The sequence below is a fragment of the Eumetopias jubatus genome, unplaced genomic scaffold, assembly GCF_037043125.1.
Source record: "Eumetopias jubatus isolate StellerSeaLion01/CBP00866 unplaced genomic scaffold, mEumJub1_p1.0 scaffold_2, whole genome shotgun sequence".
NCBI lineage: Eukaryota > Metazoa > Chordata > Mammalia > Carnivora > Otariidae > Eumetopias > Eumetopias jubatus.
In genome coordinates, this window is record NW_028274808.1 from 74237532 (window position 1) to 74263365 (window position 25834).

A 25834-nucleotide genomic window follows, 5' to 3' on the forward strand; every position below is an offset into this window, starting at 1 on the left:
TTTGCACAGCAAAAGAAACAGTCAACAAAAGTAAAAGACAACCGACAGAATGGGAGAAAATATTTGCAAATGACATATCAGATAAAGGGCTAGTATCCAAAATCTATAAAGAACTTATCAAACTCAACACGCAAAGAACAAATAATCCAATCAAGAAATGGGCAGAAGATATGAACAGACATGTTTCGAAAGAAGACATCCAAATGGCCAACAAACACATGAAAAAGTGCTCAACATTGCTCAGCATCAGGGAAATCCAAATCAAAACCTCAATGAGATACCACCCACACCAGTCAGAACGGCTAAAATTAACAAGTCAGGAAACGACAGATGTTGGCGGGGATGCGGAGAAAGGGGAACCCTCCTACACTGTTGGTGGGAATGCAAGCTGGTGCAACCACTCTGGAAAACAGCATGGAGGTTCCTCAAACAGTTGAAAATAGAGCTACCCTATGATCCAGCAATTGCACTACTGGGTATTTACCACAAAGATACAAATGTAGGGATCTGAAGGGGTACGTGCACCCTGATGTTTATAGCAGCAATGTCCACAATAGCCAAACTGTGGAAAGAGCCTAGATGTCCATCAACAGATGAATGGATAAAGAAGAGGTGGTATATATACACAATGGAATATTATGCAGCCATCAAAAGGAACGAGATCTTGCCATTTGCAACGACGTGGATGGAACTGGAGGGTGTTACGCTGAGTGAAATAAGTCAATCAGAGAAAGACATGTATCATATGACCTCACTGATATGAGGAATTCTTAATCTCAGGAAACAAACTGAGGGTTGCTGGAGTGGTGGGGGGGGTGGGAGGGATGGGGTGGCTGGGTGATAGACACTGGGGAGGGTATGTGCTATGGCGAGTGCTGTGAATTGTGCAAGACTGTTGAATCACAGATCTGTACCTCTGAAACAAATAATGCAATATATATTAAGAAAAAAAAAAAAGAAGAAAAGAAGAAGATAGCAGGAGGGGAAGAATGAAGAGGGGAAAATCGGAGGGGGAGACCAACCATGAGAGACGATGGACTCTGAAAAACAAACTGAGGGTTCTAGAGGGGAGGGGGTGGGGGGATGGGTTAGCCTGATGATGGGTATTAAAGAGGGCACGTTCTGCATGGAGCACTGGTTGTTACGCACAAACAACGAATCATGGAATACTACATCCAAAACTAATGATGTAATGTATGGTGATTAACATAACAGTAAAAAATTTAAAAAAAACAATGACAAAAGCAACAAACTACAAATGCAATGAGCCAATCTCTCTGTACTCCCTGCTGTCAAGAGTCACTTACCTGTTATGCTAGCTATCAATGAGGGCCTCTGGCAAGCCAGGCCCTGTAGGGGATATAGTACATACATGATCTCGCTGGAGGTTTTACTATTGCCATTTTATGGAATAAGAAATGGAAATCCAGAGCGAGTAGGTAATTTTGACTAGGTAGTAAATGGGAATATTGCTAGTTGAATCCAAGTCACCTGGACATCAAAATCGATGCTTTCCAAAGAGAATCCTGTCCCTTTGGGTATCATATGTTAAATCTGTCAATATTTTAAATAAATGTTAAACTAATAAAAAATATCCAGAACAATTTCAAATAAGGTATCCTCAAAAACAAACTATATTTTGAGCTATATAGCATACACTTAGCTAAGATTACTCTTTTGAAACAACATATTAAAATAAAATGGTATCTTTGGTCACGAACCTTTCAATGCAGCAGAAACCAAAATTAGTGAAATAAATAAGAACTTCTGGCATTTAAAAAAGTGGAAAAATCTCGGGCGCCTGGGTGGCTCAGTCGGTTAAGCAACTGCCTCCAGCTCAGGTCATGATCCCAGGGTCCTGGGATCGAGTCCCACATTGGGCTCCCTGCTCAGCGGGGAGCCTGCTTCTCCCTCTGCCTCTGCCTGCCACTCCCCCTGCTTGTGCTCTCGCTCTGTCTCTGACAAATAAACAAAATCTTTAAAAAAGTGGAAAAATCTCAAGCAGACAACATTTATAGAAGTATAAACATACACCAATGAAAATGTATTTGTAAGCAAAACTAGCAAAAAAAAAAGATTATACAACAAGAAAATGGTCAAGTATTTCCATATTTTAAGGAAAAATCAAAACATGAATATCATTTGTTGATTATAACACTATAGCCCAGCATCACTACTGCAACCTAAGGGAAAAAAAGAAAAAAAACCAAAGATAAAGCAGAGTGTTTTCGGTATAACTCAAGTATTCATAGAGAATGGACTACATTATCATTAAACACTACTATCTGATCAATTATGCTACAGTTATAGAACTTTATACTCCCATAAAATAATATCCTATTTATATTACTATGCCTGCCACCAACCCTTTTTTTGGCTTACTGACTCATCTAATCCACCTCCAACCTCCTTCCTCCCTTACCCAGTTCCACTTCCAGTTTTCTCTGGAGCTAGAAGCGGCAGTGTGACACTACTTTGACCTATAAAAATTAAGTAAAAGTCTACAGGAGAACTTTTGGGAAAGCTTTTGTTTTCCCGCTAAGAGAGACAGCCATCCCAGCAACTTCCCTTTCCCCTCTTCCATACCATTCTTCAGATATGACAAAAGGAACTGGGGCAGTCATCTCATGGTCATGACCATGATGGAAAGGCCAAGAGGATCACAAAGATGCTGACTTTGATACCACCGCATCACTGATCAAGATTAAGAGACACCCACCTCCGGACTGTATGTGAGAAAAATAAACTTTCATTTAAGCCACCATTAGTCCGATATTCAATGACTTGCAGACAAAAGTAATCTTTCTAAAACATCCTAGAAAACTTTAAAGCTAGTAAGAACATGGTTTAGAAGCTGATCAGTTTATGATGTGTTCCTTCATTTGTTCATATGGTTAAATGCCTACTTTCTATCAGGCTTCGTGTTAGGTTTGGAGGAGAGAAGTTGAAGATTAAAAAAAAAAACTCTCTTAGTTTGAGCCACATACTTAATATGAGAGAGAGATGTGTAAATATGACAAGTGTGATAAATGCTCTAATGGAGCATGAAAAAACTTCAATAGCAAAGGGGAACCATGACATTTTTTTGTTTCTTTTTGTATTTTCAGAATTCAAAGTCTAGGTGTAAGTCAGAAAACTCTAAGACCGGCCAGGACCAGTCCTGCTCTGTCCTCCCAAATGACCAACGAAAAGTAGGAGAGGAGGAAGAGAGTCTGGGAAGCAAGCAAAAGTTAGACACTGGTGAGGATTTCTGATAACGCTTGCCCTACCTACCGCTGTTGTCCACACTACCAGGGCACAGGAGGTACGAAGAAGCACTCTTGCCTGTGTTACCTGGAGCACGGTGGGCCTGGAGCCGCTCCATCTCACTCTTACAGACCCAGAGTGGTCTGGGAGACCTCGCTGGGAGTGAGGGTGCCCATGTTCAAGAAAAAGCAAGGGTGTACTAACCCTAGTAGGAGATGCAGCTGCAAAGCAGAGACTAAGGAGGAACACTGGTATTTCAGGCGATGCCAGCCTGGATAAATGCTAAGGACCAGACGCTTCTTCCCAAACCATTCCTATGTAAGCCAAAATACAGATGTTCACCCCAACGAGAAAGTGGGCCACTGGAGAGGGAAGAATCCAACTGGCTGAATTTACCTCAGTTCATTGAGTTTACTGAAAAATCCCTCAGGTGACTTCGTATTTTACTACCAGGCGGACTAGGCTCAAATTTGAAATTAGGTTTAATTTTTGCCCATGTGAGTTTGTAACCTGAGCATTTATATTGGCTATGTAAGGATCTTGTATATATTTTCACTCAAAAACATTATCGTTCTCATCACTTATGCTACCTGAACCTGACTTTCAGAGAATACAGACAGACAGCATGCTTTCACCCACACGCAAAGACAAGCAACAAAGTGGAAATCTACATTTAGATAAAAATTACTATTTTTAAAAAATCTGAACTTTACGGACTCAAAGTGCACACTGCTCATGACTACAGACTCCACTCTTAAACTTCGCCCCAGTCTGTCTATTTTCCTCAACCCTAGAGCCAGTGCCTTATTTCAGGATTTCATCATCTCTTAGCTGAACAATTTTACAGTGGGCATTCCTACTTATCCTCTGTACTGCCAAGAGAACCATCTTTCTAAAATAAAGCTCTGAGGGGCACCTGGATAGCGCAGCCGGTTAAGCAGCTGCCTTCAGCGCAGGTCATGATTTCAGGGTCTTGAGATCAAGCCCGGAGTCAGAGTCCGGGGCTCCCTGTTCAGCAGGGGGGTCTGCTTGTCTCTCTCCCTCAGCCCCTCCCCCCAGCTCATGCTTTCTTTAATAAATAAATAAAATCTTTAAAATAAAATAAGGCTTTGATTATCTCATTTCCCTACTCAAAATCCTTCAACTGAGAAAGAGTCCTTTATTATCAGCATGTGCCTACCAATCCAGCTATAGTTCATTCATCCCTTACTCAAAATGGAGCAGTACAGGACAAGAGTACGGAACAACACCTTAAACGTGAGGTGCCTGACTGGCTCAGTCACTAGATCATGCGACTCTTAATCTCAGGGTTGTAAGTTCGAGCCCCACGTTGGGTATAGAGATTACTTAAAAAAATAAAAAAACTTCAAAAAAAAAAGATCCTATCACACATTAGATGGTTCTCTATACACTTGGGTCTTTGCATAAAATTACAAAAGCTAAAGCATTACTATGTATTGGGGCACCTGGATGTCTGAAACTGTAGAGCATTCAACTCTTGATCTCAGGTCATGAGTTCAAGCCCCATGCTGGGCGTAGAGTTTACATTAAAAAAAAAAAGCACATTTCTATGTATTAGTCATTGTTGTAAGCAGTTATATATATAACACATTTGATTGTCACAACTACCCTGTGAAGTAGGAAACATTAGGAACATTTTGCGTATGAGAAAAGAGAGGCAAAAGAGATTTCTAGTAAATGGAAGAAGTTGGATTTGACTCTAAAGAATCTGTTTCTAGAGTCTACTCTCTTAAGCCACTGCCTTAACATCTCTGTTACCTACTGTGCCTTTCACCCTCAAGACCCTTTTGACCCTCCCGTGATTCTTTTCAGAACCAACTTAAATGTCTCCTTCCTTAACTGCAAAGGCTATCCTCAACAGAATTAACTTTCACCCCCTTTTGTACTACCATCTTCTTCAGTATAACACATATCACACCACCCTGCAATGATCTGTGGACGTGTGTCTCCTCACTAGACTGTGAGGTCCTGGGGACAGGAACTACCTAATTTATCATTATGTCCCTCTCATCAGTTCCAATGCCTGCCACAGCAGGCATTCGCTAAACATTTACTGAACTGAACGAGTTTCAATAGAAATAATGCTTATTTTTATTTAAAAACATTTCAAAGTTGTCCACTTGGCTCATTAGTGGACCTACTCTTTATTCACCTGGTTTTGGCAATAAATAATTCTATATACTCACTTCTAAAAACTAGGTTTAAAAAAATAAATCTTTAAATCATAAGAGAATCTATTAGTGTCTCCCAAATCAATACACTGTGTCTGAAATCCAGCTTAGCATGGATTTCAAAATGCGATACTTAACACAAGCCTAGTCCTAGAAAATGTGTCCCCTAGACTACTTTCCACTAGTAATAAATGGGTTGCAAATCAGAACTTAGATAAAGAACTATGGAAGACCTTAGGAGAGCAAAATAATTTTTTAAAAAACGGTATGATTTCCATAATTCTGACCCCTTAAATTTTAAAAAATCAGTTAAAAACTGCTACATAGACTTGCTGCAGCACTAATGAAACTCTCTGAATCAGTGGATGGTTTCATTAGAACTAACTTCATACCCTTTGTTTCCTTTAATTCTCATTCACTTCTCAAATACCTGTCATTTGCCAAGAACTGTGCCCAGTCCTGAGGATACAGGCTGCCTACGTGATAGGGTTGAGTCACCTAACAGCTGCAGCACAGGGTGGTGGATTGGAGTTACACTCAGGGTGCTCTGGCAGGAAAGAAAAGAAATATCCAAGTCAGAACAGGGAGTCCTGGAAGGATAGACAGGAGTGTAAATACAAAAATAAAAGCATATTGGAAATGTTATTCCTGGGGCACCTGAGTGGCTCAGTCAGTTAAGCACCTCCCTCAGCTCAGGTCATGATCCCGGGATCCTGGGATTGAGTCCGGCATAGGGCTCCCTGCTCAGGGGGGAGCCTGCTTCTTCCTCTCCCTCTGCTGCGCCCCCTGCTTGTCCTTTCTCTTTCTCTCTCCTGCTCTCTGTCAAATATATAAATAAAATCTTAAAAAAAAAAAAGGAAATGGTATTCCTTTTGGGAAAAGACTAAAAAACGTGCATTTCAAATCAGCAGTGGTCAGTTATTTCCAATACTGCCAGGTGACTCTGTATGACTAGCATGTCAAACCCAATAATTTTATTGCTCTTATCTAGTCACGTATACATTAGAGGACACCACCCTACACCCATCAGTATAAGCTAAGGTAAAATGAAGGAAGTCATTCCCTTGAGGTTGAGATTGTTCCTTCATTTTTAAGGCCAAGCTATTTGAAACAAAGAAAAGGAGAACCAAAAGATGATGAAAAGAATAGCTTATCCTAATGCATTTTTGTCTTGCTTTTCTTCACAAAAAATAGACCATGGACACGCACACTGACATATCCATATGCATTTTCTCTCTCTCTCTCACCCTCTCACACATACACCTACACAGACACACTGACTAAAATCATCATCGCACTAGGAAACATCAGCAAGTTTTAGCCAAAACTCCTGAAACAGTTATCAAGAAGAAAAGATCATCTCTTGACCTTTAAGAAGTTCTATACATTCTTCAGGATACAGAGAAGTGCAATTTCACTGGGGAGTTCCCACAATGAATTAATTTTTAAGCTACACAAAAATTGACAACAAATTCACAACAAAGATTTCGGAGAAAAAGATCTGGTTATTTCTACTTTCTGTGGAACCAAAAGGGCTGCTTCTACTAACATCCAAACGGCATAACATATTTGAATCTATTTCAGAAGCACTAGCAGACTTAAACATGCACCACCATTCTCAGCTCCATGTAAGCTTTTCTTGCCCAAGAAAGTTAGTAATTTATGTGAAAGGTTCAGGAATGCATCTATGTCACAGCTATTTAGAGAGACTAGTTTAACAACTATTTCTTCTAACCCAATCCAAATATTTATTTCAATCATGCAGAAATAAATTACTACACATTACATTATTCTCAGCAACATTAATAATGTCTTACTCACCTATACGGGGGGGGGAGTTTTTTGCTTCATACCACGATGTAACAACATTATTTTCTAAGCTTATAATTTTTAAAAGCAATTAGATCAGCAAAATAAATAAAAATATTCTGGCAGGAAAATCTTCAACTTTCCCTGCTTGGTGTACATAATAAAATCCACCCAACCACTAAGATACCCCGTAATATGGGCCTCAATCCAATTTCCAACCTTATTTTCCCATTACTATACAACAAAAATTTACATCTTCTTTCCAAACTGGTCACCAATTGTCCACTGAACATAATTTGCTTTAAAGTTTTGTTTACCTGTGGTTATGTGCAAGGAATGTGGGGTCAGAATGCCTGGATTCAAATCTTGCTGTACCATTTACTAATACTATCACTGTGGGCAAATTATTTACCTTCTTGGTGTCTCAGTCTTCTCCCGTAGGTAGAGTTAATGCCTACCTCATGCAGTTGTAAGAGTCAAATGCTATGAAGCATGCAAAAGCTCTGCTATGGTATGAATGTTTTTGTTCCCCCCATAGTTCACATGTTGAAATCCTAACCCCCAAAGGTAATGTTGATAACCTTAGGTAGGTAAGGCCTTTGTGAGGTACTGATGTCATGAAGGTGGAGCCCTCAAGAATGGGATTAGTGCCACAGAAAGAGGCTCCAGAGAGATGCCTAAGCAATTAAACCAGGTGAGGATATAACAAGAAGCCTGTGACCCAGAAGAGTGCTCCTACTTGACCAGCTTTGAGAATGGTAAGAAACAAGTTTCTGTTGTTTATAAGCTACCCAGTCTGTGGTATTTTGTTATAGCAGCCTCAGTGGATTAAGACAAACTCTTAAAACTCTACCTAGAGAAGTGCTCAGTGAATTCTGGCTGCCATTTCCAACATCAGCATCAGTGGCTCCCTTCTGTCCCCCTTGAGAATCTCCTCCATCCATCTAAATCTACTCAACTTGCGGGCACCTGGGTGGCTCGGTCAGTTAAGCGACTACCTTAGGCTCGGGTCATGATCCTAGGGTCCTCAGATCGAGCCCCGCGTCCAGCTCCCTGCTCAGCGGGGAGCCTGCTTCTCTCTCTCCCTCTGCCTGCCACTCTGCCTACTTGTGCTATCTATCTGTCGAATAAATAAAATAAATAAATAAATCTACTCAACTTGCAGCTCAAAATAATCATTTCTAAGAAGTCTCCCTGAAGTATGTGGATTTATAAAAATCTTCCCTCCTCTAAACTCATGTAACAATTAGGACCCATAGAACAGATAGTATTTGGCACTAATCTTACATAAACTAAAAAGCTAATTAACTATGTCTTTTCATAAAAAGTTAATTATTTACGGTATTTATCGTGCCTTACCAAGTACAGTATGCTAGTATTTTTATATTGCCTAAAGAACTCAGCACAGTGCATGCACAGGGCAGGCCTATAGTGATATCTGTCAAAGCTGTTAATGCAACCCACACATAGTTGATGGCTTATTTGCCATCTTAGAAAATGTTAAAGAGAAACATAAATTATAACCATGAGGCTTTTAGACTGTCTATAATAATGATCAATACATACAACCTAAAGGCAAGGGAGGAAAAAAAATGTGTTTCTTGATTTAATTTTCAGATCTACTAAAAGAATGTCCATTTTCAAGAGACAAATACATTCCTGTATATAACTGGAATCACTGGCAGAACCAAAGCAGAACAGAATGATTAAAAAGAAAGAAACAGACAAATGAAGGAAGGAAATTTAGAGTTCCTCCACTCTCTCTCTAACCTGGAAGTAATTAACAAGAAACTCAAAGGAAGCTAACCTTTCACTTTGGCAATATGCTGAATAAACTAATCCTTCAGCCCAACCTTGAATTTGGAATCTGATTCCTGCAACACTGAGTACTTTCTATCTTTGTATAAATCCTAACTTCTCTTGCAGCACTTTTAATCACCACTCTATTACACTTTTCACTCTTATTTTCACTCTTTCATGTGCATATATCTTATCTTTAGCACAGGTTAGATGTTCTTATAAAGGATGAATCTTGACTTCTACTTTTACAAATTACCTCCAGTATCTGGTAAAATGTTTTGCACGTAAGAGACCCTCAAATATTTGTTCTGACTGAACAAATAAACTTACAGTGTATACTCTTGGGTGCGTACTAACTTAGCTGAAATTTTGGCTACCATATACTGAGTACCTAGTACACCAGGCACTTTACACATATCACTTAATCTTTATCACAACCCTTTCAAGTATAATCTCTATTTTACAAACTGGGAAACTGAGGCTTTAAAGAGTTTAAGAAGTTTTTCAGAAGATCCAAGAACTAGTAAGAAGTAAGGCTGTGATTTCAATCCATGTCTCATTTTGAACTACTTTTTCCATTAAGCCACATTGCTTCTTTAAAATAAGAGATCTTCAGGGGCGCCTGGGTGGCTCACTCGTTAAGTGCCTGCCTTAGGCTCGGGTCATGATCCCAGGGTCCTGGGATGGAGCCCCACATCGGGATCCCTGCTCCGCGGGAAGCCTGCTTCTCCCTCTCCTACTCCCCCTGCCTGTGTTCCCTCTCTCGCTGTGTCTCTCTGTCAAGTAAATAAATAAAATCTTTAAAAATAAATAAATAAATAAAAATAAAATAAGTGATCTTCAGAACCATGGGGGCACAGTATGATACTGACATGCCATCTCAAATTTTAGTGAAAGACTAAAGCAGGTTTAGGTCAGTGAAAAGGCACTGAGTTTTGTTTTGTTTTAAATAACTATATATAGCAAATGTCAAGGGCTATCAACCTTCTACAAATAACATATCAAAATCATGTTTTTCATTTACTTCTGGAGTGCTCAGAACAGAAGGCATAGGAATACTGCCTAGGTGTTCACCTCTGACTTGACCTGATTTCTGAGCAGGTGTGTGAGAGTAATCTTTGGCCTATAGCTTGTAAACGGGGGAGTGGAGAGAGGGGTGTGTCACAAATACATTTGATGCCAACTCTCAGACCTGTAGGGAGAGGAGTATATTGATAGTAACTAATTAGAACATCCTATTCTTCAAACATTCAGAGCAAACAGTGATATTAAGTTTACTTTTTAAAAATAGATTCACTGTACTAGAGATTCTAATTAGATCTCTTCCTTACTTTTATTAAGATTTGCCAAGCTCCTCCACTTAAGTAGATATGCTAAATCCAGAGGCCAAGAAATAAAAAACGTACATTTGGCCTTTTTTTCCCTGAAAGGTAAAGAGTTTCTCTGGCTCAAGAAGTCAACAAAGAAGTGTTTAATCAGCCCCTGTTATGCCCAATTTCAGGCACAAAAAATTACCCGGAAGAAGGTAAGATACACCACCAAAAACACTAACCATAAAGAAACAAATTGATAAATTGGACTTCAGCAAAATTAAAAACTTCTGCTCTTCAGAAGATAGTCAAGAGAATGAAAAGACAACCAAAGACTGGTAGAAAAATGTTCAGAGAACATTTATTTAATAAAGGATTTGCCTCTAGACTATATAAAGAACTGTCTAAACTCAATAATAAACACAACCCAAGTTTAAAAAAAAAACAAAAAAACAAAAAAAGGGGGCACCTGGGTGGCTCAGTCAGTTAAGCATTTGACTCTTGATTTCAGCTCTGGTCATGATCTCAAGGTCATTGAGACTGAGCCCTGCATTGGGCTCCACACTGAGAGTGGAGCCTGCCTAAGATTCTCCCTCTCCCTCAGCCCCTCCCCATCCCAGCTCACACGTGCACTCTCTAAAAAAAAAAAAAAAAAAAGACAGAAAAATTTTTTTAAAGGTAAGAGATCTGTATCGACACTTTATCAAAGAGGACATATGGATGGCAAATAAACATGTGCAAATATGCTCAACATTATTAGTCATTGGGGAAATGGAGAAAAGCCACAATGAGATATCACTATATTCTTATTAGAATGGATATCATACCAGGTATTGACAAGGATGTGGAGCGACTGGGAACTCTCATACATTACTGGTGGGAATGTAAAATGACAGAGCATTTCAGAAAACAGTTCAATATACACCTACCATATGATCCAGCCTTTTCACTCCTAGGTATTTACCCAACATAAATAAAAACATACGTCCCTAAAAAGACTTGCACACAAATATTTATAGCAGCTTTATTTCTAATAGCCCAAAATTAGAACAAAAAACCCAAATGTCTACCAACAAACAGACTCATATCTCCATACAGTGGACTATCACTAAGCAATAAAAATGAATGAATAATATAGCAACATGGATATATCTTAAGATAATTATGCTGAGTAAAAGAAGCCAGGACAAAAGAGTACATACTGTATGATCCTATTTATTTAAAATTCTAGGAAATACAAACCAATATATAGTGACAGAAAGCAAAACAGTGCTTGCCTGAGGATGGGGGCAGGGGAAGCAGTGCAGGGAAGGGCAGGCGAGAAAGACTAAAAAGGGGAATGAAGAAACTTTTAGGGATGAAGGATATGCTCATTATCTTGACTGTGGTGATGGTTTCATGGAGGTATCCATATGCCAAAACTTAACAATTTTTAAACTTTAAATGTGAACAATTTTTGTATGTCAATTATTCCTCAATAAAGCTATTAAAAACTAATCAAGAGGCTAAGACTTATACGTGTGAGAAGTTAAACAAAATTTAAAATCTGTGGCATGTATTCTCTAAGATGGCCACAATGATCCCTGCCCCTTGGTATTTATGCGCATTTGTAATCTCTGCTTATGTGTGGGCTGTGTTTAATGACTTGTTTCATTAAAACAATGTAGCAGATGTAAAGAGCTGTCACTTCCAAGATTAAGGTGCCTACAAACCCAGTAGCCTCTGTCTTGGACTTCCCTCATATTTGCTCTGTGGGAAGGCAGCTGCCATACTGTGAGCCATCCTATGGAGAAGCCCTTGATAAAAGGAATAAGGGAAGCCTCTGTCTAAAAACTGTCAAGGAGTCAAGGCCCTCAGTCCAACAGACTTCAGGGGACTAAATCCAATAACCATATGATTGAGTTTGGAAGTAAGTCCTCTCCCAGATGAGCCTTCCGATGAGAATGCTGCCCCGCCAACTGTTTGACTACAAACTTAGGTGAGACTTTGAGCCAGAGGTACCTAACTATCCATGCCTGGATCCACAGAGACTGGGAAATATCAATATTTGTTTCTTTAAGCTCCAAAGTTTTGGAGTAAACAGCTTGTTACAAAGAGACGAATAAAAATCTAAGTTACATTTATGCAAAAGAAGTCTTCAAAGCAACTGTATCCATTTAGAATACCTGCAGCTAAAATAACAGAATTTTTTACTAAAACTGGATTAAACAGCCCAGAGGTTAGGCAGTCCAAGGCTAGTGCAGCATCTCAAAATGCCACCAGAGATCCAAGGCCTTTTTATTCAGGCTCTGACATTCTTAAGGAACAGGTCTTCATCCTAATGCTTGTTATTGTAGGGTTACAATATAATCTCATGTTTACATCACCGAAAAGAAGGGGAAAGGGTTTTGCCTTTATGAGGAAAGTAAACACTTTCCTACAGACCTCAAAGCTAGTCTTCCATTTACATCTCACTCATCAGAATTGTTTTCCATTGCCACTCTTAGTTGCAAGGGAGTGTAGGAAGATGAGCATTTTTTCCATAAGACACACTGCTGCCTCAACAAAGTGTTTTGTTAGTAAAGAAGAAAGGGGCAATGTTCATTACATAGAAAACCAGCAGTATGTGCCAAAGCAGTACATTATATTATGGTAAAACCAAAAATATTATAGGTTTAGAGAAGGCCCCAAACACTGTAAGCTATGGGAGCTTGAGACAGTTTTGTTTTGTTTTGTTTTAAAGATTTTATTTATTTATTTGAGAGAGAGAATGAGATAGAGAGAGAGCATGAGAGGGGGGAGGATCCGAGGGAGAAGCAGACTCCCTGCTGAGCAGGGGGCCCCATGCAGGACTCGATCCCGGGACTCCAGGATCATGACCTGAGCCGAAGGCAGTCACTTAACCAACTGAGCCACCCAGGGGCCCGCTTGAGACGGTTTCCGAGAAGAGAGATGTTTAGAATTTGGCTAGGTAGGAAAGAAGGGCAAGGGACTTCTCAGAGGATAAAAGAACAAAAACATGAAGAGAGAAAAATGCAATAAGGCCTAAAAGTAAATTACCCTGTATAAAGTTTCTAATTTCATGATTAACTTTTTAAAAAAGTTGCTGAGTGATTAATATGCATGTTGTTTCCTAGCAGGGGAAAAAAAATGCAGCATCATGTTTAAGAGATAAAAAAAGGAGTAAAAGGATCTGAACAGACATTTCTCCAAGGAAGATCACAAATAGCCAGTAAACACATGAGAAGATGCGCAACATCATTAGTCATCAGGGAAATGGAAAGCAAAACGATAATGAGATGCCACTTCACAACCACTAGGATGGCTAGAGTCAAAAAAGTCAGGTAATGATAAGTTTCAGTGAGGATGTGGTGAAATTGGAAGCTTCATGCACTGCTGCTAAGAATGTAAAATGGTGCAGCCAAATTAGAAAGAAGTCTAGAAGTTCTTCAAACAATTAATCATGTTATCATATGATCCATTAACTCCCAAGAGAAATGAAAACATATGTCCACACAAAAATTCATACATGAAGTTTACAGCAACATTGCATATAATAGTCAAAAGGTGGAAACAACCCAAATGGCTATCAACTGATGGATGGATAAATACAATGTGGTATATTCATACAATGGAATATTATTTGGCCATAAGAAGGAATGGCATACTGATACATACTACAACATAGACAAACCTTGAAAACATTACACTAAATGAAAGAAGCCAGTCATGAAAGATACACATTATGTGATTCCATTCATATGAAATGTCCAGAACAAGGAAATTTACAAGAAACAGAAAGTAACTTACTGAGGGGCACCTGGGTGGCTCAGTCAGTTGAACGACCGGCTCTTGATTTTGGCTCAGGTCATGATCTCAGGGTCCTGAGATCAAGCCCCGAGTTGGGCTCCACTTGCAGGCTGCTTGAGAGTCTCTCTCTCCCACTCCCTTTACCCTCCCCCAGCTCACATGCACAGGTGCTTTCTTGAATAAATAAAATCTTGAAAGAAAAGAAAAAAGAAAAGAAAAGAAAGAAAGAGAGAGAGAGAAAGAAAGAAAGAAAGAAAGAAAGAGAGAGAGAGAAAGAGAAAAAGAGAGAAAGAGAAAGAAAGAAAGAGAGAGAGAGAAAGAAAGAAAGAGAGAGAAAGAAAGAAAAGAAAGAGAGAAAGAAAGAGAGAAAGAAAGAGAGAGAGAAAGAAAGAAAGAAAGAAAGAAAGAAAGAAAGAAAGAAAGAAAGAAAGAAAGAAAGAAAGAAAGAAAGAAAAGAAAGAAAAGAAAGAAAAAAGAAAAGAAAAGAAAAGAAAAGAAAAGAAGCTTACTGGTTGCCTACAGCTAAGGAGGGGTAGGTAGGCTGCTACCACTAGGTCCAAACCACCATTACCTCACAGCTGGATTATTCCAATAACTTAACCTACCTATTTCCCTGCTTCCATTCTTTGTCCACTAATGGATTACAAGTGCCTAGAATAGTGTCTGGCACACAGAGGACAGTAGGTATTCAGTAATTTTGTTGTTATTATTCTGACTCCAAGTCCTGTGCTCTTTTCCAGTTTTTTTCTCTCGATTTTGTAAATATCTAACCTGGTAGGAGAGAGAGTGCTACTCAGCATTCAAACCCCCTTCCTATATCAGGGAATCGCTGGTGCCAACAGGAGGGAGCTACCTCCCATCATAGAAACTAGAAACCCCAATTATTTATTTCCCCAGTTCCCCTGGCAACTAGAGTGTGAGCATGTAACCCAGGCTTGGCCAATCACATGTACTTCCCAAAACTGTGATTGGTAGCTAGGACAGAAGTTTTTCATTTTTTGAGGGTTTTTTGGGGGGAGGGAGGGGGGAAGCAACAACATCTGCTTCTTTAGCCAGGGTCAGGAGCACCAGTGGAATCATCTTCCACTGGTCAGCAGCACTGTCAATAGAGCTAGGTGCAGAGGTCACGGCATGGCTCTGGGGCAGCAGAATCCTCACCACACAGGTTTCACGGCGTGACTTTGGCTGTGGTCTGGCTGTGCACCTTCCCTCAGTTCCTGCCTATAGAACTGGGTTTCTAGCCTTTCCAGTGATTCTATAAGTCCATCTTGTATCTTCTAATAAATTCCTTTTCTGCTAAACTCAGCCAGAGTTAGTTTGTGTTGCTTATAATTAAAAACACAGACAGGGCACCTGGGTGGCTCTGTTGGTTAAGTGACTGCCTTCGGCTCAGGTCATGATCCTGGAGTCCCAGGATCAAGTCCCGCATTGGGCTCCCTGCTCAGCAGGGAGTGTGCTTCTCCCTCTGACCCTCCCCTCTCTCATGTGCTCTCTCTCTCTCTCTCTCATTCTCACTCTCTGAAATGAATAAATAAAAAATCTTAAAAAAAAAAAAAAAACACAGGCAGACTGAGGGCTGCCTACAAACTTTGACCTTCTTAAACCTAGGAGCAACATTTTAAAAAAGTGGTGTTTCAGAATTTTCCTGTGAAGAAATGTAATCTCATATTATCTCCAAACAGAAAAAAATTCATCTCCTTTACTATTCCTGATTAATGTTTCCTATTCCTGTTATCTTCTAAAGAATCAGGATTCTTCCTTGCCTCACCCCAAAACAAGTCCATAGCCCATTTCCCTAAAGTTCCACTTCCTGCCTAAGCTGTAAATTCTACATGATAATTCACCCCCTCAGTTGTATAATAAAAAAATAAAATTAAAATGTAGTGGAATCTTGTAATACAGACTAAATACATGTTCTTGGAAGCAACCAAGATTTTCTGTAATAGCTGAATGAATAAACAAGCCAGCACATCTATGCAATGGAATACTGTTCAGCAATAAAAAGAAATGAGCTACCAAGCCACCAAAAGACATGGAGGAAACCTAAATGTGTATTAGAGTCAATCTGAAAAGGCTACAGACTGCATGATTCCAACAATATGACATTCCAGAAGAGGCAAAACTATAGAATAGTAAAAATACCAATGGTTGCTAGGGATTAAGGGAGAGGGAAGGATGGACGAATAACTGGAACACAGGAGATTTTTAGGGCAGTGAAACTATTCTGTATGATCCTGTAATTGTGGATACGTGACATTTATGCATTTGTCAAAATTCACATAACATACAAAATGTGAACCCTAATGTAAACTACAGGACTTTATTTAATGACAAGGTATCAATACTGGCTCATCAAATGTAACAAATGTACCACACTAAATACAAAATCACTTTTCAAAAGTTCATGATATGCCATTTTACTTTAATGAAAGACCTATATTAGTACCTATTTTTGCTAACTAAAAGAAATCTGAAGAGTTTTTTGCTTTTACAAAAAAAGATAAAAAGCAAAAATAGTGTTTCAGTGTTCATTTTGCAGCAAACCACTAAAGAGGTAGCATGCACCCACATCAGTGAGAGCGGCACCACCAAGCTCCTTCCCTGGGAACTACACTCAGCATCTCAGCATTAAGCTCCACACCTCTGAACTGTATCAATGAGCATCTGTGCTTTATCTTGATTTATTCTGTGCATCTGTTAGCAAGATGTGTCCTACGGGTATCAGAAAAGCCTAAGAGAGGCTGCTTATGGGGTTCAGAAACACTTAAAAATTTTTTCCATATAGATTAACAGTAATTGCTTTTTTACTCTATGCCATTTTAGCTTACAAAAGGCTTCACAGGAATGCTCCACTTTTGGATAGTGGAGAACTCTTCAGTTGACCACGGAAAAATGCAGAGGTTAGGGGTGACCCTATGCAGTCAAAAATCCACATAGAACTTTTGACTCCCCCCAAACTTAACTGCTAATAGCCCACTGTTGGCCAGAAGCCCTACCAATCACATAAACAGTTGTTTAACACATATTTTGTATGCTATATGTATTATATACTGTATTCTTACAATAAAGCAAGCTAGGGAAAAGAAAATGTTAAGAGAACATAAGAGAAGATACATTTACAGCACTATATGTATCAAAAAAAAAAATCCATGTAGAAGTGGACTCGGGCACTTTAAACCCATGTTGTTAAAGAATCAACTGTATTTGGGAACTCTTTGTACCTTCCCATCCATTCTGTAACCCTAAAAATACTGTAAAATAATATCAGGGCATGTGGGAGGACGAAAGTTAAAACATTCTAAGCTCCTTGCATTGTTTAGGAGAAAGAGATCTTGATTATCCTCAGATTTTGAGTCAAATAATGCATGTTAAAAACTTAATGGAAGCCACTAAATGAAAACAAGATTGAATAAAACAAATTTCTTTCTTACAAAGCACATCTGCAATTTTTAACTGTGGTGGCTTACCTGAGATTCTAGAACCTCCAACTTGCGTTTTCTCGCATGAAGAGCTTTACTTGGAAAAGCCCAGTAATAATTAGATGTTCCAATCCTCTCACAGTCAACCATACCATCATCAACTAAGCTTTGAAGGACTTCTTTCACTGACATAGCGGCTAAAAGAGATCATTTTTAAAGACTCCATTAAAACACATCATAAATACAATTAAAAGGCTAACAACTGAAGATAACACTTGCAACAAATATTACAGATAAAGGGTTAATAAATTAACAAAGAGCTTTTAAAAATAACAACTACAAAAAAGACAAACATGTCAATAGAAAAGCAAAAGTACATCAATGGACATCTACAAAATATACAGTTAATAAACAAAAATGTTCAACCCCACTAATAATTGAAGAAATGCAAAATAATGCAATGCGATATGCTTTCTTGACTACCAAACTAAAAACACCTAAAAAATATAGTAAAGCATTCAGAGTAATGGGTTCTCTCAAGATGGGAAGAAAATCTGGCAATATGTATTCATGCATGCCTCTTATGTAGAAATTCCATTGTTATAAATTCGGTCAAAGAAAATAACGATGGACATGCACAGGGATGCTTGTCAAAGCACTGTTTTCAACAGCAAAAAATCGAAACTAGTCCAATACCTGGACTTTTAGAAGTACTTTATTGTGATGGGATACTATGTAATCATTAAACTTATGTTATAAAGTATTTAATGGCATGGATATACATGCATTCAAAATGTATTATGTAGAATTATAAAAAAAAATTAAGTTAAAAGACAATACACACTAATTAGACGGTTATTTTTGAACTGTGGGTAAGAGGCAATTTTTATTTCCTTTTTTGTTCATTTTTCTAAGGTTTTTCCAAAAATGAACGTGTATTGCCTTTTTTGCTAAGAAAACTAAAAAAGAAAAAAAAAACTTGTGAACTGAATGTTATGGTTAGGAGTAAGACCAAAAAAGATCAGAAAGAAGCTTTAAAAAATAGCATATAAAAATGTAAAGTCGTATTTCATAACTGTTTGAAATTCATGAACAATTCTTACTATTAAGTAAAACTGTACCGAGAAATTATCCATATTTTAATGTCCACTTCAATTTTTCCTACAGCAGATCCCCAAATGTAACAAAATCTATTAGAAAACTAAAGATTTAATAAATTAAAAAAAAATCAACACCAAAGGTGCAAACCATTCAACCTCACTTATAAAGAAGTACAAAGTGAAATGAAATGTCAAGGATTCTAAAAATGAAAACACAGTTCTGAGAAATGAATGTGAATATAATTTGGTATAACCTTTCCTGAAGGCACTTTGAGAGTACATATTAAATGCCTAAAACTACAAAAGACCCTACTTTCTTTTCGTTTTATTTCAAGTGTGGGATTTGAACTCATGACCCTGAGATCAAGACCTGAGCAGAGATCAAGAGTCAGATGCTTAACCGATGGAGTCATCCAGGCGCCCCAAGTCTCTATTTTCTATTCTAGTTCTAGGAACATTTCCTAACGAAGTAGTAGGAGATGTGGGGAAAAAATTTATGGGTGAGGAGAGAAAGGGATGAATAGATGGAGCACAGAGGGTTTTTAGGGCAGTAAAGATACTCTGCATGATACCATAATGATGGATCTGTGTCATTATACACTTATCCAAACTCACAGAATGTATGACAGCAAGGGTGAATCCCACAATAAACCATGGACTTTGGGTGATTACAATGTGTCAACTGTAACAAAGGTACCACTGGTGAGTGATGTTGACAACCAGAGAAGCCATGCATGTGGGGAGGAGCAGGAAGCATGTGAGACATCTCTGTACCCTCCTCTCAATTTTGCTGTGAACCTAAAACAGCTCTAGAAATTAGTTTTTTTAGAAAAAAAATTGTAGATACCATGTTACACATTGATTTCAGCAGCAAAATTTGGGAATAATCTGGATGTTCAATAATAGTAATAGGCTAAACAAATTATGGTACAGTAGGTGGTCACAGAATGAAACATTAGGAGATACAGATGATGTAAATCATGTTTTTAAAAAAACAAATGACATAGGGAGATGCAGATGATCTAATTTTATATGAAAAGATACATGAACACAAAACTGCACATGCAGCGTGGTTCCCTCTGGAAAAAAAAAGATATATGCATACACAGACAGATAGAACCTAAGAATAAGACATCAAAATATACCAAAATGTTAACAGAGGTAATCCCAGAAAAGAGGGCTTATGAACAAATTTTATTTTGATTATATACTTTATAATTTTCAAATCTGTTAAAATAAACACATACAGTTTATACAAGGAAAATAAGGTTTAAAAAATAAATATATCATATGTAGTGGTGACGCTTCAAAAGATAACTCCCAAAACCTGTGAATGTGACCTTATTTGGAAAAAGGGTACAATTAAAGATGACAGAATGAAATCATCCTAGATTTAGGGTGGGTCCCAAATCCAATGACATATGTCCTTATAAGAGACATAATGGGAGAAAACAAAGGGGAAGTCTATGTGAAAACAGAGGCAGAGATTAGAATGATGTGTCTATTAAGCCACACACTGCCAGCAGTCACCAGAAGCTAGGAGAGAAGCATCAAATAGATTCCCCTTCAGAATCTCCAGAAGGAACCAACTCTACCAACACCTTGATTTTAGACTTCTGGCCTCCAGAACTATGAGAGAATAAATTCTATTAAGACACCAAGTTGGGGTAATTTGTTAAACAGCCATAGAAAATTTAATATACCATGTAAAAATACAAAGTCACATCTAACAAATGTCAGAACATATATGAACAGTTTTTACTTCTTTTGAAGTAATTATACCTATAAATAAATGTGTGTGTTTGTGTACGGATGTGTGCGTGCTTGTGTGTGTAGGTGTAAGTATGCATGCATACTCCATTTTAAAGTAGACACTCCATATATGAGAATCATGGCCATGGTCCAAAGACATCACGGAAGAACTCTTATAAACATTCTTCATCTCTAGAAATTTATGTTTTCATAGAGTGAAAGTCTATTGCAGAAAAGATGACCAATAGTTCCCAAAATATCTCAGCACATCTTTGATACTCACTAATGCCTTTCTCTTTGGGAGCAATCTTCTCCATGTCTTTTAGTTGGAACACATCTTTCTGTTTAAAAAGAGATGAAAAAATGTATTTATCTTCTACTATATATTTATATTTACCATAATTATATTAATAAAACATTGCACTATAAAAGCTGTGTCTGGTAATGAACAGTGCAACAGAATCAAGCATTTTAGAGTTAGAAGAAACTGCAATTATCTTGTTTGATACCTTCAACAGAACTTAAAAGGGACAGATTTTGCATAACATACAACACTTTAAAGTAACTGGAGAGCAGAATGTAAAGAACATCTTTCCAGTGAAGTATAAAAATTACTTATGAATTCTTTAACATGAGATAATCATCTCCTCTGACACTTCAAGAAAACACAGTGATTTGCTTAGCATATATCATATGCCACAGATTTAGCAGTTCTAACTAAAAGCAAAACAGACAACTGTCAAGATTTGTTTCCATTTAAGGTTTCATGGAAAAGCTATACCTAAACAATAGGAAAATTATACAATTTTCCTGTTTTGTATAGGTGAATACACCTATACAGATGGCATGTCCACCACATGCAAAGCAAAACATTATGGGAAGAGGGGCGCCCGGGTAACTCAGTCGGCTCAGGTCATGAACCCAGGGTCCTGGGATTGAGCCCACATTGGGCTGCTTACTTGGCAGGGAGCCTGCGTGTGTGTGTGTGTGTGTGTGTGTCTCTCTCTCTCTCTGCCTGCCGCTCCCCGTTTGTGTGCTCTGTCAAATAAGCAAATAAAATCTTAAAAAAAAAATTATGGGAAGATAAACATGTAGAATATTTAATCTTGCTTGTAGTTGGAAAAAAATCTATGTAGAACGATCCTTTTTTTTTAAATTTTATTTGTCAGAGCGAGAGAGAGAGAGAGAGAGAGAGAGAGCGAGCACGCACAAGCAGGGGGAGTGGCAGAGGGAGAAACAGGCTCCCTGCTGGGCAGGGAGCCCAATGCAGGGCTCGATCCCAGGACTCCAGGATCATGACCTGAGCTGAAGGCAGACGCTTAACCAACTGAGCCACCCAGGCATCCTGAACACTCCTTTATTCTTACACTAAGCCTTGACTGAAGTGGTGAAAAAAGCTTAGATAACCAAAGTGAAATATTTGAAAAGACTCAAGTATTCGGTAATTATAACAGAATTATTGTGATTGTTTTAATGGAAATCTAGGATCTATTTCTTCTAAAATAAACTTGAAAAGGTAACTTCAATAGGATGGGAATTAGACTTCATAAAAATTTAAAACATCTGCTCATACAAGGTCACTGTTAAGAAAATGAACACAAATACTGACCAGAAAACAATATTCACAAAACATACCTGACAAAAGCCTGGTACGCAGCATGTATAAAGAACTCCTTTAAAGTGAATTTCCTCCGCTCCCCCAAAAAATGAACATATAAATGAATAAAGGAGTGGAAAGATGAATATATATATGATAAAGTAAGTAAAATCGGTTTTTTTTAATGTATTTATTGAGAGAGATAATGATAGAGAGCATGAGAGAGGGGAGAGTCAGAGGGAGAATGTGGGGCTCGATCCCGGGACTCCAGGATCATGACCTGAGCTGAAGGCAGTCGCTTAACCAACTAAGCCACCCAGGCGCCCAGTAGAGTAAAATGTTAATGGTAGAATCTAGGTGTTGGGCATATAGGTATTAACTGTAAAATTCTTTCATCTTTCATAATAAAATATTGGAAGAAGTAACTTCATCTCACTATGCTTAAGATTTAGTAAATTAAGGAAAATACTGTCATCGGTCTTAGAGTGTGAAATCAATTTCTGCACGTCTGTAAATAAAGATAATACTTTAGGGTCTCAGAAAACATGCAATAAATTACTGCCTTCAGGCCTCTCATGCATTTTTAAAAAATCAGTTAATCAAATCTATTTGCAAACATTTTAGATGCCCTGAAAAAAAGAACATGAACTCACTGAGACATCTGCCTATACGTGATCATCAAGGAAGAGCTCTGGACATACTGGCTGCCCCGGAGGGGTTGCTGTGTAAATAAGTGGGCTTGCAAAGTACTAGCCTCAGAACTAAAATGTGGTCCAGAGAAAATGGTCTTAAGGAAATATTAGTTCTCCACAGTATTAAAGAGAGGTAATAAAGGAGAGAGAAACATAATGGGCTCTAGCTCTTTATATATATATACATATATACACATATATATAAACATACATATTTTTATGATTTATAAAACTTATATTTAAATAAATAAAACCATGTGTAAGATACCATGGAAGGCACATAGTTATAAAGCTAGACAACTTTTAATTAAGTACTTATGACCTGGACATTGTAATGATTTACATGGATTATCTTATTTAACCCTCATACCAACACTGTCAGCTGGGTACAAGTATTACCATCCTCTTTAATAGAACAAGGAAACTGAGACATAGGTCAAGTATCTAAAGTCACAAAACTATTCAGTAAAACAGATTTCAGGTGCAAGTGCTCTCTCATTTAGCTATATTGCTCCCATGCTATTCTTAAGTTTTTCTATTAGCAACTTCAAACACACACACGAATGAATATACAGGAATATATGAACTGAAATCAATCAATATAATCAATTTTTAGCTTAATGTAAAAACTCAATGACTACTGAACTTATGGAAGCTGCTAATAACACTCATCATATCATTAATTGATAGCAGGGTTGAAAAATTTTCAATCTGAAACAGCCAATTTTGATACTTGAGAAAATTAATAATATCATAAAGGACAAAATAATTTCCCCCATCACTCTCCCCAGCTTTCCACTGCCTAGTAAGAATTAAATCTATTTTTCTCGCTGAGACCATAGGAAGAATATTCAAACTCAGTAGAATAGTCATAATCTTCACGTGGAAACTTCATCAATTTATCTTTCTAATCATCATTCTTTTTTTAAAATATTTTATTTATTTTAGAGAGAGAGAGAGAGAGAGTGTGTGTGAGCAGGGGGAGGGGCAAAGGGAGAGAATATAAAGCAGACTCCGAGCTGAGTGCAGAGCCCAATGCTAGGCTCGATCTCACAACCCTGAGATCATGACCTGGGCTGAAATTAAGAGTCAGAGACATAAATGACTGACCCACCCAGGCGCCTTTTCCTACTCATCATTATTGATGTGATACTCTCTTCTGCCAGTGACTTTTGGTAAGTCATTGCAGGCAGGTAACATTAGTAAGATTCCACTCAGAGGGCAGTTTTTAAAACAAAGGTCCTGAGAATGTTTTGCTGAAAACATGCATTATCAAAATGAAAATGTCAAGTATTATTATTACCTTATTAATTTCATATTCTACTTTGCCATTTTCTCCCAACTTTTTTTTTTGTTCAAGATTTTATTTATTTATTCATGAGTGACAGAGGTGCAGGGGGAGAGAGAAAGAGAGAGAAGCAGAGGGAGAAGCAGGCTCCCAAGGAGCAGGGAGCCCGATGCAGGACTCGATCCCAGGACCCTGGGATCATGACCTGAGCCGAAGGCAGACGCTTAACCATCTGAGCCACCCAGGCGCCCTTCTCCCAACTTCTTAACACCTGTATATAATGAAAGTACCCAGTAGGTTGGGGCCGGACTAGACTTTGAAGGTCCCATCAAGTATTAAGTTAAGACACAGGAAGTTGAAGTTAGTGTTTTTTGTAGGCCTAAGATTTAGACTTGAACCTGGAAGCAAAAAAAAAAAAAAAGCTACGTACAGCAACATAGTAAAGAAAACAGCCAGCCTCTAGAGCCAGGTGCCTGGGTTTGAATCCTGGCTCTGCCACTAAGGACTTGAAACTTCAAACATATTTCCTGTTAGTGGAAGGTACAAATATCTGGAATAAATTAAGGTGGCCTATGTACCATGATATATGTGTCACAGTACAGACAGATTTATCAACATAAAGAGGCAGCATTTAGCCCTGCCTCTAAAATCAGATGGTCCTCCCGGGATCTGAATCCTAGTACTATCGCTTTTATTTTTTGAGATCCAGAGTGGTATCTTAGGCTGTGTCTCAGATGTCCTCATCTACAGAATGAGGATCATAACAGTGTTGATCTCACAGAATTAAAAAGGATGGAATCAGATAACCTACACCAAGTGGTCAGAACAATGATTGGCACCTAGGAAGCAATCAGTAGATGTCAATATTATCATTTCCAGGCAGAAAGGGGACACAATCAAATACATGCTTCAGAAAGATCATTCTGGACAGAAGTGAACATTGGGGTAGGGTTCTTTCTTACTCCGTAGCTTCACAGAAATAAAAAATGTTTGCAGAATTTTATCCATTCTTCAGGTAATTGATCAGCATTGATATCTAATGCAAAAGGTACAATTAAATACTGAATGACATACACTTATGGAGAAAATTACATAAAATACTAAAAGTCTTATAGAAAATAACTCACCGTCTCAAAAAATATTTCCATCATACGGGCTCTCTTCTCCTCTGCACTCAGTCCTTTTTTCTTTGACTAAAGCACAAAAGTAAAAAAGTAAACACTGCATTAAAAAAAAAAGACACTGCATTTATTTATTTTTAAAGATTTTATTTATTTATTTATTTGACAGAGACATAGAGAGAGCACAGATAGGCAGGGCGGCAGGCAGAGGGAGAGGGAGAAGCAGGCTCCCCGCTGAACAGAGAGCCTGATGTGGGGCTCGATCCCAGGACACCGGGATCATGACCTGAGCCGAAGGCAGACGCTTAACCGACTGAGCCACCCAGGTGCCCCAAGACACTGTACTTTAAAACAACTTGGTCTGAAACATTACCTGAAATGTTAAGGTCTTGTCTGCCAATGGGTTAGATAACTCTAAAGACTCATTTTTAACTGCTACATGCCAAGCTTTGTGATTGGTGCTGCCGGTGTAGTAATAAGAACTGTGGTTGAGATAGAGCCTGGCAGTTTACAGAAATTCAATATTTATCAAATGATCCAACGATAAGTCACGGTATTTATCTTCAAAAGACTTACAACCTCACAGAGAAAATAGACATAACTAATAAACGATGAAGAGGTCATTGCACAAATTGCTACCAAGGACAAAAAGAATTCTACCCTGGGGAAGGCTGAGGACTATGTAGGAAGGCCAGAGACAAAAAGGATTTTGGCAAGTT

At 38.2% G+C, this 25834-nt stretch overlaps 1 protein-coding gene across 1 annotated transcript in view; it reads right to left on the reverse strand.

Annotated features, from left to right (window-relative positions):
• MND1 (meiotic nuclear divisions 1) overlaps positions 1-25834 on the reverse strand; it is a 73948-nt gene that overhangs the window by 42265 nt on the left and 5849 nt on the right. Inside the window, exons 3-5 of the mRNA XM_028104427.2 lie at positions 25122-25187; positions 20701-20758; positions 17614-17762 (exon numbers count right to left, since the gene is read on the reverse strand). Coding sequence (XP_027960228.2) covers positions 17614-17762; positions 20701-20758; positions 25122-25187 — 273 coding nt within the window. The remainder of the gene's footprint in view (positions 1-17613; positions 17763-20700; positions 20759-25121; positions 25188-25834) is intronic.